Below are 15,278 nucleotides of genomic sequence, written 5' to 3'. Positions count from 1 at the left end.
GAAATCAGGAAGCACTTTTTCACACAAAGTGTAGTGGAAATCTGGAATTCTCTCCCCCAAGTTTATGGATGCTGGGTCAATTGACATTTTCAAGACTGAGATGAATAGATTTTGTTAGCCAGGAGTATCAGGGATATGGATCAAAGGCAGTTAAATAGAATTGAGCAATAGATCAGCCATGATCTGATTGAATGGCAGAACAGGCTTGAAGGGGGGAATGGCCTACTCCTGTTCCTATAAAATACACTGGTACTATATCGGTGCAATAACTTACATTGCTATAGTGCTCATGTACAGGCAGAATTCTGAGTCTTGAATAAGGAATGATGGGGTAGAAATGCAGTTGCAAGGCAACAATACATTCAAGGATTTTGAAAGTGTAGATAAAGAATTATTAATAACCAGTGAATGTTATGGAAATGTGTGTCGGTATCAGATGAGTACACATCTAACTATCTGTGATGCCCTGTGATGGAATAGCTGGTTGATAGTCAAGCAATACTATCATTAAGCAATCCTACGATTAATTGAGCATTTTTTGGTGAAAACTGAAACACATGCAAGTGTAACATTTTCAGAAATCATGCTTCACTTTGAAGTAGATCAGTACCTTCCCAATGCCTGCTCGAGGCAACACAAAATTAACTTTTCATATGCTAGTAGTTGCTGCCAGATTTTTTTCCAACAAAGTATCATTTGGCATTATATTTAATTTTTCACAATCTCCTTCCCAAAAAAGGACTGAAAATTTAAGACAATTAACACCAGAATAAGACTGATGGAAATGTGGGCAGGGTTTTCTTTTCTACGGCAGGGTTTTCTTTTCTTTTCTTTTTCTTTTCTTTTCCACTGTTACACTTTCTCTCCCACCCCATGTTCATTTGAATATTCCTTCCAATTTAGAACAATGGTTCAATTTAGATTCAATGGTTGGCAGTAGCTCAAATTATCAGATAGCTGCAATGGGAAGTTTCCCTTACAAAACTACAACGTTTCAAACTATTGCAAAATACAGGAAACTTGGCCAATTTAAAGTGTCAACACTAAAGCTCTTTTTGGAGGGCGGGGAGTAAACAAAAAAAATACATTTGGAATCAAGGTGAAACATCTCAAGGATGGGGAATGGAAACCTTTCCTACTTTGAGCATTCATCATCAAGCATTCAATTATTAATTATTGCATATTCAAACGCAGGATAAAATTCCTTCTCCTTTGGGCCAACATAGCTCAACCCTAACCTCAGTACTTCCTACACCAGCCATTCCTGTGGTCTCAATGAAATTGCTTAATTGTGATGGAGTCTGAACAATTCTAGAGATCTAGAACTATTCAGAACAGGGCTATGACCTCAGAAAAAGATACAGCCAGCAATAAAGAAGCATTAGTTTGAGCTAGCTTCAAGCCCAGGTTTCAACACTGCAAACAGCAGCGTACTAACCCAATCTCCACAAGTTTAAGATATTATCAATCTTTATATTTGGTCCAGTATTCCCATTAGTGTTATATATTCAATATTGCATTTTTCCCTCTCCCTGGGTGCAGGAAAACTGGAAAGGGGAAACTCCGAATTTTGTTTATATGCAGCACAAATGCTCATACCAACTCACTGGTTAAAAAAAACAGTGCCTCCTCTGCCCATCTCACCACCGCCACCCAATTTTACTAATTTAGGTCCACATTACTACAACTGGGACTGAACTTTTCTGCATCAAATTCCAGTGATTTGTGTGTGTGTGTGTGTCTGTGTGTGTGTGTGTGTGTGTGTGTGTGTGTGTGTGTGTATATATATATATATAAAAGAGGTGCATTTTCACTTTAAAGTTTGCTGTTCCTCCATCTGTCCCAAAAAATTATAAGTACAGGTATTTGACATTACATCACATTTCTTTTGTGAAACCACTTCTTTATCCCTCACTAAAATATCGGTTTGAATACATTTGCTACACCTGGAGATGCTCTTCTACTATCTCTTGCACTAGTGATTAGGAACACAAGAAAAAGCTCATCACATGATTCTTCTGTAACCTCCAATCTCAATTATTTTGTATGAATATTACTTTAGTCAGTGCTCCTCTGAACTTTCCTCTCGTGTCTCTCCCAATATTATTACAAAATCAAGACTCATCACACTGTCACTTTCTCTCCTCAAAACTATGGAATTCCTGACCTCCTTCAATCTTTGTTTCCTCTACAAATCTATAGGCTGTCATCACCCAAAACAATGCTTCTTAAATATACTAATTCTCTTCAACTTTGGCCCTGATCTTAGTTTTCTCAACTTAAAAATATCATCCCAATTCAAAAAGAATCTTATAATCCAATACATTCTCAACAACTGGGCCTTTATTCACTGGAGTTTAGAAGAATGAGGGGGGATCTCATAGAAACGTATAAGATTCTGACGAGACTGGACAGGTTAGATGCGGGAAGAATGTTCCCGATGTTGGGGAAGTCCAGAACCAGGGGACATAATCTTAGGATAAGGTGGTAGACCATTTAGGACTCGGATGAGGAGAAAATTCTTCACTCAGAGTTGTTAACCTGTGGAATTCCCTGCCGCAGAGAGTTGTTGATGCCAGTTCACTGGATATATTCAAGAGGGAGTTAGATATGGCCCTTACGGCTAAGGGGATCAAGGGGTATGGAGAGAAAGCAGGAAAGGGGTACTGAGGGAATGATCAGCCATGATCTTCTTGAATGGCGGTGCAGGCTCGAAGGGCTGAATGGCCTACTCCTGCACCTATTTTCTATGTTTCTATGTTTCAGCATTCCAACTTAAAAGAAATGTATTTTTTAAAAAGCTATCATAAATTACCAGAGAAAAAATAATATTTCATGTTTTACTCAGAGTGCTGCACCATCTGTCACTCCATATATCATTTTTACTGTGGCCAAAACATCAGACCACATTAATTCTCCAATTTCCTCTCAAACATCCCCTAGTGCAGATATTGATAGTGTTTTTCCACCAAGTAGTTTTAAAATTGCAGTCATTATTAATAATTGAAGTATATAACACAGATCTTGGAAAACAATAACTACCTGGACTATATGACCCATGTGTAAATTTCCTTACGATCTAAACTAACTATGAAAGATCTTGCATCTGTGCGCACTTCAGTAAACTTATGTCCACATTTAAAAGCAAAAATACTTATGTAAAACTTATCAGGCTATAATGAAACCATCCTCCACCCTCCAAATTGTGGACATTGCAGTGCCAATATTGGCAGGACAATGTAGTTACAGAATGAACAAATTCACATAACCAGTTCCCATTATAAAATTTACAATGGAAATATAAAAATAAGGGCAGAATGTATGACTTCCAAATGGAGACTGAAGTATGTCTCCTCCCTCCGCCACTACCCACCCAGTTATCCCCTCTAGTCACCTGAAGACAACACCAGGGATTGAATCTCATGTCAATGCCACAGGAGATCGACTAATTGCATTGCTAAACCCATCCCACTGTTCAGCACTTACTACGTACCGAGCTAAAATACCCAACTCACAATTCATGGAATTTCAAGTCCGCATCCCAGCACTATGGTTGCTAGGAGAAACCTAGACTGTACAGCAACACACTGGAGCTACCTCAGGTAATTTTTGACAATTACTGCCCAAAAATCAAGAAATTCCTTTTTGAACCACTGCACACAAAGATTTATCTTGAAAATTTCTATTGGAGAGCTCATGGACATGCTCTGTAACTTTCCTCATGTGTGCACTAGCCTCATGTGTGCATTAACCTTGATGATTATATTGCAATATTAGCCGTTTGGTCATCTAGTATTTGTTTGAAAGCACTTTCAAAAAAGAGAAACATTTCCAGTTACCTTTATTTTTTTGTTTAATTTGCAGCAGTATCTGTATAACATGGCCATGTTCAGAGGTCCAAAATCTGCATAAAAGCTAGAAAACAAATGAACATATGAACATATGAACATGCAAAATTGAAGGCCGGTAAAAACCAGCAGGCCCATCAAGCTTGCTCCACACCATGACGGCTGGTAACATGGCGTCCTGACGAAACATTTCCTTACATCCCAACAATGTAAAGGCCATAAAAAACAGAAAAGGGCCAGGTAGGTTCCATCAGTTTAAAAGTTTTATAAACATACTGGTTAATCAATGTAACAATAATCCTGAAGTCTCCATACAAATGCAGTGGCAAATTGACAGATTACATTACTCCTTCAGTTTAAAAGCAAATGTTCAACACACTTTCGCTACTTAAATAAATCAATATTTCCGTTCATTTTTAAGATTAATAAAACATCGACTCCTTAATCATCGAGAGTTGTTCTGGCAGATCTGGGGCGATGCTGCGAAGTAACCAAGACACATTTAAGTTCGAAAAACATTTTAAAGAGACTTCGAGGAATTTTAAATTGGGGAAAAGTCACTAAAATAAACTCACTTTTCATACACAAGTTCATCATCAACGCTAAAATAGTGCGTGTTTGCGGTGTTTTTGGGTTTATGTCGAAGAATAGCAAAATACAGCCGATCTGAAACACAAACAACAAAAAGTTATGAACAGAATTGATGATAACAGTTCAGGAATAAATAGTGGCCGCACATTTGCGAACTGCAGATGCGGTTTTCCTGGCGCACACAAACCATTCCCCACCGTTCAGGCGCTTCACGATAGGCTACTGCCGAGGTCCCAGCCATTTAAAATTTAAAACCGCCACACCTTAAAAGCTTCATCCAGGAAGATGCATGTCAATCCAACACAATTTAAAAACACATCGAGTTATACAAGAATGAATCACCCTTTATTAACTCCGCCGCATTAAGCAGCTCTTCTCCATCCGCCATACCGCAGTTTAGACAAAAACGAAACAAAGCTGCAAAAAGTTTTCTGCTCGCTTCTGGCTGCGGACACGCACTTAAGATGCAAACTGCGCCAGACAGTCTCAAAAAAGAAAAGGTTAATAATACACACAGGCCTCGTTCAAGGTCAACTTTCAGACCACTTCACTGTATGTGATTTTAAAAAAAATACATGCAGCAAAATCTGCTACAATACTCGTGCGATAGGAGAAATTAAAGGAAAATCCGGTAGTTTAACAGTTGTCGCATCAACACGGAGGTCCAAAAGTCAAACTGCTTTACACTCCCCCCTCCTTTCCGTCAATCAGAGCTGCGTACCACCCCTCCGCTTTTTGCATTGGTGAAGCAGCGCCTGAGTGACACTCGGCCGCCGCTGTCTGCAGCACCTTGTCAGGGACCGAATACAAACCCGCCTATTGGAACGTGGCCCTGATGGTTGCCAAGGGAACCCATGTTTCGTCACCAATGAGATCCGCCCCTTTCAGTATGAACATCTCGCAACTTTGCACATGATGTCAGTGTGGCTGCTGCAGCTGAGCGCTTTGTTGGGAAGTAAATACAATATTCTTATCTGCAGAGGCAATAGATTTAGGTCAGCTAGCAGGATGCATTTTTTTTTTTACACAGGGGTTGTGAGGCAACAGAGTTAGTGATTGAAGTGAAGACCGTGCCAACATTTAAGGATAGGTGGTTGAATAAAAAGGGAAATAAAAAGACACAGAATGTCTGGACGGAATGGTCTGTTTCTGTATTGCAATTGCTGTATATAATTTGTTTTATTGTTAAAAAATCTTAGCTGCCTGTAGTTGGGCAGATTAAGTGTGCAAGAATGGTGAATCAGTGAATTTGTTAAAGTGAAATGGAATTGAAGCAACAATGGCAGCGTAGATACAAGATTGGCTAAGGGATATAAAGCAGAGAGTAGTGGCAAACAGTGGTATTCCCCAGGCATTGGGATTAGGACCACTGCTCATTTTGAGATATATTAATGGACAGGACCTAATTTCAAATTTTTCAGATGACATGGATCTCAGAAATGTAGTAAACAATGAGGATAGTAATAGACTCCAGGAGGACACAAACAGACTGGTAAAATGGGTAGACACCTGGCTGATGAAATTTAATGCAGAGATGTGTGACGTGACACTTTTTGGTAAGAAGAATGAGGAGAGGCAATATGAACTAAATTATACTATTTTAAAGGGAGTGCAGGATCAGAGAGACCTGGGGGTGTATGTACACAAATCTTTGAAGGTGGTGTAACAAGTTGAGAAGGCTGTTAAAAAAGCATATATGATCTTTGGCTTTATTAATATAGTACAAAAACAAAGATGTTAAACTAAACCTTTATGAAACACTTTAGGCCTCAGCTGGAGTATCTGTTCAATTTTGAGCACCACACATTAGGAAGGGTATCAAGGCCTTTGAGAGCATACAGAAGAGACTTACTAGAATAGTACTGGACTTCAAGAGTTAAGTTACGAGCAGAGATTACACAAATTAGGGTTGTAATCCCTAGAATTTAGAATGTTAAGGGGTGATCTGATCGAAGTTTTCAAGATATTAAGGGTGACAGAGTAGAGAGAGAGAAACAATTTCTGCTGGTTGGGGATTCTAGGAGTAGGGGACATAGTCTAAAAATTAAAGCCAAACCTTTCCGGTGAAGTTAAGAAACACTTCTACACACAAGGGTGGTAGAAGTTTGGAACTCTCTTCCGCAAACGACAATTGATGCTAGATCAATTGTTAATTTTAAATCTGAGATTGATAGCTTTTTGTTAACCAAAGGTATTCAGAGATATGGGCCAAAGGCAGGTATATGGAGGTAGGTCACAGATCAGTCATGATCTCATTGAATGGCAGAACATCCTCGAGGGGCTGAATGGCCTACTCATGTTCCTATGTACCAGAGATGAGGGACTTCAATTATGTGGAGAGAATGGAGAAGCTGGGGTTGTTTTTCTTGGAGAAGAGAAAGTTAAGAGGAAATTTGTTAGAGGTGTTTAAAATCACATAGTTTTGATTGAGTAAATAAGGAGAAAAGGGGAAGAAATTTGGTAGCACCACGTTTGGGTTGCTACATTTAGATTTTGAAAATTTAGCATCAGGTGCAAAGATTTCTGAGCTTTTTAAATTGGGCTTTAGTGCCCCAGACAAGAAATGGGGGAGGTAAATCAAGCACTAATCACCTCAATTGGGTGCTACAGCAGCGCTAACACCAGAGCGCTAACCAATTTCAGGTGACTTGCATTCAGTAATCATCCTTCAATCCTCACACTGGCTCATTCCAGCTCTTAAAACGGGGAGGTTCAGTAAGCTGCAGCTGCTCATTTTCACCAGTCCTGCATCTGAAGGAGACCTGAGAGTAACTGCATGAACTTTTTGCTTTGGCTGCTCCTAATCCAGCTGTAAGGGAGATGATACGTCATTGAAACGACGAGCTATTGGAGGCATTGGTGGGGGCAGTCGAACAAAGTGAGGAGTGCTGTTCCTAGCAAGTGGAAGGCAATTGCCTCAGGTCTTCAGGGCAATGTGGAGGTAAGTGGCAGAGGAGGTCTCGGCCAGCACTGTCGTTCAACGCCGTCTCACAAAATATCGTAAGAAATTTAAAGTCCTGAGTCGGGTGGTCAAGTTGGTCCTGCTTCAACAGCTTCCACATACCAGCCTCTGAAGCTTTGTGCACACTGCGCAAAGCAGCACTCTCCCACCACACATGCAGCTACTCAAACTCTCATCCTCAATTCACACCTTTCCTACATTGACAGCTATTCAACAACGGCAGGCATATCTCCTAGCCACATAGCTGGACTCTAACTCACGCAGTCCTTTCTTTTGCAGGCCAAGATGGCACACAATAAGAGGGAGCAGCAGAGGACAGGCGGGGGTGATCCTCAGCTCCAGCAGCTGTCGGACCTCAAGGAGCGAGTGCTGTTACTGATTGGACAGCAGGAGGTGGGTGCCGTCACCGACCCCGACGCCGCTGGGGGCAACAACGGTATCTTTATCCCCTCTCCTTTTATCACTTTCCAGCTCCTGAAACTGTCTGCCTTCCTTGCTCCATTCTTACCTCCCTACCTGTAGTGTATGAAATGATACAATGAACTCCATACTGTGAGCCAGTGACTAGGTGTAACCTGGTCAGTCTTTGTATCTTCACTTCTGGAAGCCATTAAAGGTGAAGTTCAGGTTATATACCAGGCCCAGCACGAGTGTACGTATCACCCTAGGACCTCCGACGGTAGTGCCCCCTGTTGGTGGGCAGACCTTATGAACATACATGACATCATCCCCCTCTCCCTCCCCGGGCCAGTTCTTGGCACAAGTCCATATTACAAGTCAGTGGGTTCTTCTGATAGCTGGACATGAGTTGATTGGTCGTCTAAGCTCATGGTATCTTCTTCGAACTGTTCCGGTTCATCAATGTGTCTTCGCTTGATTTGATCAATGTGTTTCCTGCACATCTGCCCATTCTTGAGCTCAACCATATACATCCGGTTACTCTCCTTATTCGTAACATTGCCCGGGAGCCACTTGGGGCCCTTGACCATGGTTAAGTACATACACTGGGTCATTTACAGATTTGTCATGTGACACTGCGGCGCGGTCGTGATACCAGTGCTGGCGTTGACGTCAGGTTTCAACATGATCGTTAAGGTCAGGTTGGATTAGAGACAGCCTGGTTTTGGGGCCTCTCCATCAATAGTTTTGCAGGCAGGACCCCAGTGAGTGTATGTGGCCTTGTCCTGTAACTGAGTAGTATGTGTGACAGGTGTGTCTGCAAGGAGCCGTGAGTTATGCGTTTCAGGCTCTGCTTGATGGTTTGAACTGCCCGCTCCACTTGACCATTGGACGTGGGTTTGAACGGGGCTGACCTCACGTGTTTTATACCGTTGCGTTTCATGAACTCTTGAAACTCCAGGCTCGTGAAACACGGTCCGTTATCGCTGACAATGTCTAGCAGACCGTGTGGCAAACATGGCTCTCAGGTTCTCAATGGTGCCAGTGGAAGTGCTGGATGACACGATCACACATTCTATCCATTTGGAGTATGCATCCACCACCACAAAAAACATTTTACCGAGGAAGGGGCCCGCAAAGTCGATGTGGATTCTAGACCACAGTTTGGATGGCCATGACCACAGACTGAGCGGAGCTTCCTTTGGGGCATTGCTTAACTGCATGCAAGTGCTGCACTGATGCATGCATGACTCTATGTCCGAGTCAATGCCAAGCCACCAAACATGGGACCTGGCGATGGCCTTCATGACAATACCAGGATGCATACTATGTAACTCACGTACAAATCTCGCCCTGCCTTTCTTGGCATTATAACACGATTACCCCACAGTAAACAGTCAGACTGGATTGAAAGCTCATCTTTGCGACGGCTGTATGGTTTGGTTCCATCACCCATTTCCTTGGGGATGGCTGACCAGTCCCCGTAAAGAACACAACATTTTATAACCGATAGGGTCGGATCCTAACTGGTCCAGGTCTTAACTTGTTGAGCAGTGACATGTGACCCTTCACTCTCAAAGGCATCCATGACCATGAGTAGCTCTGCGGGCATTAGCGTTTCCAGCTCCGGTGTGGGCAACGGTAACCGGCTCAATGCATCAACGCAGTTGTCGGTGCCTGGTCTATGGTGAATGACATAATCACAGGCAGATAATGTCAGTGCCCAGCTCTGGATGCGGGACGACGCGTTGATATTGATATCTTTTATGTTCTGAAAACGATCGAAGCGGCTTGTGATCGGTTTCCAGCTCGAAGCGAAGCCCAAACGGGTACTGGTGCACTTTTTTTTACCCCATAAACACATGCTAAAGCCTCTTTCTCTACCATGCCATAGGCTCATTCCGCCTTGGACAGGCTTCGAGACGGGTATGCAACTGGTTGTAGTGTGCCTGACTCATTGGCTTGCTGGAGTATGCAGGTGATCCCATAGGACAACACATCACAGGTCAAAACTCGATGCTTGCATAGGTCATACAATACAATACCAGTAGCTTGTGGGAACACAGCAGATTTCTAGCCTTCTCAAAGGCTCTGTCTTGAAGTTCACTCCACACCCAGTCGTCTCCTTTCCTGAGCAGCTTGTGCAAAGGCTCTAATACTGTGCTCAATTTGGGCAAGAAGTTATCGAAGTAGTTGAGAAGACCCAGGAACGAACGCAGCTCCGTCACATTCTGGGGCCTGGGTGCATTTTTGATGGCCTCTGTTTTCGCGTCTGTAGGCTTGATTCCGTCTGCAGCAATCTTTCGTCCAAGGCATTCAACCTCTGGTGCCATGAAAACGCACTTCAATTGTTTCAGCCTGAGTCTCACTTTGTCCAGACGACGCAGAACCTCTTCCAGATTTGTGCAGGTGCTCGGCGGTGTCACGACGTGTGACTAGGATGTTGTCTTGGAATACCACGGTCCTGGGGACGGATTTCAATAGGCTCTCCATGTTTCTCTGAAATAAGGCTGCCGCCGAACAAATGCCAAAAGGGCACCTGTTGTAAATAAACAGTCCTTTGTGTGTGTTGATGCACGTAAGTTTCTTTGCTGATTCAACCAGTTCCTGTGTCATGTAGCCGACGTTAGATCCAATTTGGTGAACGATTTTCCCCAGCTAGCGTTGCAAACAGGTCGTCAGCTTTCGGTAGTAGGTACTGATCTTGTTTTGAAACTGGCGGGCAATGACTAGTTGGGGCCCCAGCACAAATATAATATTTCCAAGTTTGCTGACCACACAACTAGGTGGAGTTGTGAGGAGGATGCAAAGACGCTGCAAGGCGATTTAGATAGATTGAGTGAGTGGGCAAACACATGGCAGATGCAGTATAACGTGGATAAATGTGAAGTTATCCACTTTGGTAGGAAAAACAAAGACAAAGTATTATTTAAATGGTGATAGCTTGGGAAATGTTGATGTACAAAGGGACCTGGGTGTCCTTGTACACCAGTCATTGAAAGCAAACATGCAGGTGCAGCAAGCAATTAGGAAGGCAAATGGCATGTTGGCCTTCATTGCAAGAGGATTTGAGTACAGGAGCAAGGATGTCTTAGTCCAGTTAAGTGAGACCACACCTGGAGTATTGTGTGCAGTTTTGGTCTCCTTACCTAAGAGGATATACTTGCCATAGAGGGAGTGCAGCAAGGTTCACCAGTCTGATTCCTGGGATGGCAGGACTGTCATATGAGGAGAGATTGGGTCGACTAGGCTGTATTCACTAGAGTTTAGAAGAATGAGCGAGGATCACATTGAAACATATAAAATTCTGACTGGGTTGGATAGACTGGATGCAGAGAGGATGTTTCCCCTGGCTGGGAAGTCTAGAACAAAGGGGTCACAGTCTCAGGATACGGGGTAGCAAATTTAGGACTGAGATGAGGAGAAATTTCTTAGAGGGTGGTCAACTTGTGGAATTCTCTACCACAGAAGGCTGTGGAGGCCAAGTCACTGAATATATTTAAGAGATAGATTTCTAGACACAAAAGGCATCAAGGGGTATGGGAAGAAAGCAGGAATATGGTGTTGATAGAGGATCAGCCATGATCATATTGAATGGCGATGCAGGCAAAGGGCCGAATGGCCTACTACTATTTTCTATGTTTCTATGTCACTCAGCTGTCGCCCAGCCTGAAGTGGTGCAGTCTACAGCCAGGCCTTCCAAGCTCCGAGCTGGTCGAGGGCATCCTGCAAGGCCATCTATAATCTTTGGCCCTGATACTCAGCAGTCTACCACCAGCTGTGCTTCATTCACAGGGGACACATTACAAGGGAGCAGTAGAATAGGTAAAGGTAGTGTTAAGAGGGGATGTAAGGTTTTGCACAAATGTAATTGTTTATAATTGTGATGAATGTTATGTGCTAAAATTTTAATTAGAATGTTGCAAATTTAGTGCTGTCTCTCATTCCAGTTTTGGGGCTGTGGTATGGAAGGAGAAATTGATGTGCTGATGGGGATGTGCAGAGCAACTGGGAAGTGGGCTGGAATTCATTGGAACCAAAGTTTGATGAGGCAGTCATGGACTGCCCTTGCAGAATGTCAATTGAATGGCTCCTCCATTGCTGCTGCTGTTGCTGCTCCTCCTCCTCCTCCTCTTACTCCCTATCCTCCTCCTGTTCCTCCTCCTCCTCCTGAGGTGGTGGAGTTATGCCTGATGGCAATAGCTGCACACTCATGATGGCCAAGTTGTGCTGATGACAACGAAAAAGGATACCAGCTCAGCCGAGTACTGGAGGACTGCTCCCGAGCGGTCGAGGCAGCGGAACCGTTGCTTGAGCACTCCGATGGTCTGCTCAATGATTTTCCTAGTGGCAGCGTAGCTCTCATTGAGTGTGAAGGGCAGGAGTGTTGGGGTTGCAGAGAGGAGTCATGAGCCAGGTGGAGAGTGGATAGCCCTCGTCTCCAACCAACCACGAGTTTCAGGTGGAGGCTGGAAGAGAGCTGGCATAGCGGTTTGGCGAAGGATGAATGCATCGTAGCTGCTGCCAGGATAGTGGGCATTGACGGTGAGGTTTCGATGTGCAGTTGGTGTGAGAGCACACACATTCAGTGAGTGGTAGCCTTTGTGGTTACGGAATATCTCCGGATTGGTATGTGGTGCCTGCAAAGCGATGTGGATGCAGGCAATGGCATGCTGCACCATGGGTTGCCTGCTTTCCTGGCAAAGCCACACATGTACACTCCAGCTGCTTCTCTCTGGTCATGGGGAAGGATTCTGTGGACAGCATCTGTGACCTCGCAGATGCAGCAATGGACGGCAAACTGGAAGATGTTGGAGGTGTCATCTGTTGCACGCTGGAAGGATTCGCTGGCATAGAAATTGAGCACGATGGTGACCTTGACTGTTACAAAGAACTGTCCGCCCCCTAGTCTGAGGCTCGAGGTCTAGTTGCAGGAGGTGTCAGAGCTCTGTGCCAATGTCCTTGCTGAAGCGCAGCCTTCTCAAACACTGCTCCTCAGTGAAATTGATGTAGGAGAACTGCTGCCTGAACACCCTGGGATGGTAAGGTCTCCTATTGATAGCCCTGTTGGCCGTCCACCCTCTGGCCACATTTTGCTGACTTTCATTCTTCCCAAGTTGCCTCCGACGGTGACGTCAGAGCGCATGGTCCAGTGCCAGCACAGCCCCCATGAAACAATATAAATGTTGGACTTTCAAATCTGCCCTCAATGAAACTTTAATAGACAGAAAACTCCAACTGCAAATGGGTGAAATCTGTCAAAACACCTGTCTGCTTATGTAGAACTAAACAACAACTATTATTGGCCAACTAAAACTTAACCCAGTGCTGGCACCTTTTTAAATAGCGTTCCTCCAGCCAACTGAAACACGACTGCTGAAGTTGTCGTCAGCGCCAGGCACTAAACTAGGGGGTGGGAGCCCATTTTTCTTCCGGGGGCAGTAATGGGGCGCTGCGGATGGCGATGTCAGCTTTGCCAGGCACAGCAGAGCGGGGCACTACATGTTACCGCCGCCACAAAACCCCCGCCGAATTTAGCGGGAGGTGCTGTTCTCGCTGATCCGGGTGAAAATTCATTTGCACCCTGGGGGCGCTAACAGGAAGTGCAAACTACCCCAATTTCTCCCCCAAACTGTTTCCAGTGGCAGAAGGGTCTGTACCAGAAGACACCAATTTAAGGTGATTGGCAAAAGAACCAAGGCGATATTTTTTTTTTTACTCAGCGAGTTGTTCTCTAGAATGCACTGCCTGAATGGTTGGTGGAAGCAGATTCGATAGTTACATTCAAAGGATAATTGAATAAATACGCAAAGGAAAAATTACAGGGCTATGGGGAATGAGCAGAGGAATGGGATTAATTGGATAGCTCTACAAAAAAGCTGGCACAATGGACTGAATTGCCTCCTTTTTTGCTGTCTCATTCTTTGATTCTATTATGAGTAATTCACCTTCTTTGCAAAAAAAAACCTAAGACCAAATTACAATTTATAAATTCACTTAACCAGTACAATGTTAATTTTTAATAACATGATATTTGCCATTTCTAATTGAGAGTAAAGCACAACATATGAAATGTGCTTGACGGGCAGTATGAGTGGAAAACAGTGCCATCTAAATTGGAAATGGAGCTGGAAGGACTCAATCAGGGGCATGTATAGTAACTAGATTAGCTTTCATCATGATTGAAATAACATGGTGGGAAAGTGTTACTGGAAGTACTTTGTCCCCTGGAGTCCCGTTTGGAACCTTGGCATTGTATTTGAGCCTGAGGTGAGTTTCCGGCTATATATCTGCTCCATCACTAAGACCGCCTACTTCCACCTCTGTAGCATCGCCTGTCTCCTCATCATCATCATAGGCATCGAAACGAGGATGACTTGCTTCCACGCCAAAAAGGGATGAGTTCACAGGTGTTTCAGTGAAGGACCTGATATTCCAGATTCTGAACTACATCGTAAAGGGTGGAAGATGCCTGTGCTTGGATATTTTTAACGTGTGGTGGCTGTTGCACACCAGCCATCACATGGGCTTGACAGAGCTAGGTCTTGGTCCAGTGGCAAGGATTACCCAAGACGACTGGAGACCTGCTCTGCTGCACTGGCCTAGTACGCACACATCGCACTGTGGGCTGGCCCGTGCTGCCCCTGGGCCCTCGCCTCTTCTGGGCCCCGATCACCTGCCTCCATCCCTGCCTTAACTCATATGCTGCTGAAACCCTGATTCATGGCTTTGTTACCTCCTAGACGTGACTATTCCAATGCTCTCCCGGGCGACGACCTATCTTCCACCTTCCATAAACTTGAGCTCATCCAAAATCCATATCCTTATTCGCACCAAGTCCCCATCACCTATCACCATCACTCCTGTGCTCACCGACCTACATTGGCTCCCAGTCCAGCAACATCTCAATTTAAAAAAAAAAATCTTTGTCCTGATTTAACAAAATTGACACATCATGGCTCAAATTATGTATTCAACACCAAAAGCAACAAAAACTTGCATTTATATAGCATCTTTAATGTAGTAAAATCTCACAAGGCGCTTCACTAGAGCATTAACAAAATTTGACACCGAGCCACATCAGGAGATATTAAGGCAGGTGACTTGGTCACAGAGTTGCAAAGCAGGAGTGAGAGGCGGAGAAGTTTAGGGAGGGAATCTCCTGATGAGGCCTGAGGCAGCTGATGGCACAGTTGCCAATGGTGGAGCATTTAAATTCATGGCTGCACAAGAGGCAGAGATCACTTAACAGCCAATGTATTCTTTTTCAAGTGTAGTCACTGTTGCAATGTATGGAAATGCAGCATCCAATTGGTATCCCACAAACAACAATAGGATAAATGACCATATAATCTATTTTGGTAGCAGGAAAAGCTGCATGCAAATTAATGGAAAAGTTCTGTACCAGGGAGGAACACACATAGGACATCAGAGCTTGCTCAGCTCACAATCTAACCCGTTCATTTATGTGCTCTGTT

The 15,278-nt window shown here is 43.9% G+C and overlaps 1 protein-coding gene across 6 annotated transcripts in view; it reads right to left on the bottom strand.

The window, feature by feature from the left end:
• The window catches only part of LOC139264907 (dual specificity protein phosphatase CDC14C-like), a 156,512-nt gene that overhangs the window by 93,234 nt on the left and 48,000 nt on the right, over positions 1-15,278 (bottom strand). For 5 of the 6 annotated variants that reach the window (XR_011593443.1, XM_070881949.1, XM_070881951.1 and 2 more), the window contains exons 2-3: positions 4,424-4,514; positions 3,840-3,915 (exon numbers count right to left, since the gene is read on the bottom strand). Coding sequence is in view for 5 of the 6 variants with exons in the window: in XM_070881949.1 (XP_070738050.1) it covers positions 3,840-3,915; positions 4,424-4,514 (167 nt within the window). In the remaining variant the exon portion in view is untranslated. Of the gene's footprint in view, positions 1-3,839; positions 3,916-4,423; positions 4,515-4,781; positions 5,122-15,278 lie in introns of those variants that run through there. The other variant, XM_070881950.1, reaches the window with a different exon arrangement.

This window comes from Pristiophorus japonicus, chromosome 1 (assembly GCF_044704955.1).
Source record: "Pristiophorus japonicus isolate sPriJap1 chromosome 1, sPriJap1.hap1, whole genome shotgun sequence".
In the NCBI taxonomy this organism is placed as follows: domain Eukaryota; kingdom Metazoa; phylum Chordata; class Chondrichthyes; family Pristiophoridae; genus Pristiophorus; species Pristiophorus japonicus.
This window is presented reverse-complemented; position numbering and strand designations above follow the sequence as displayed.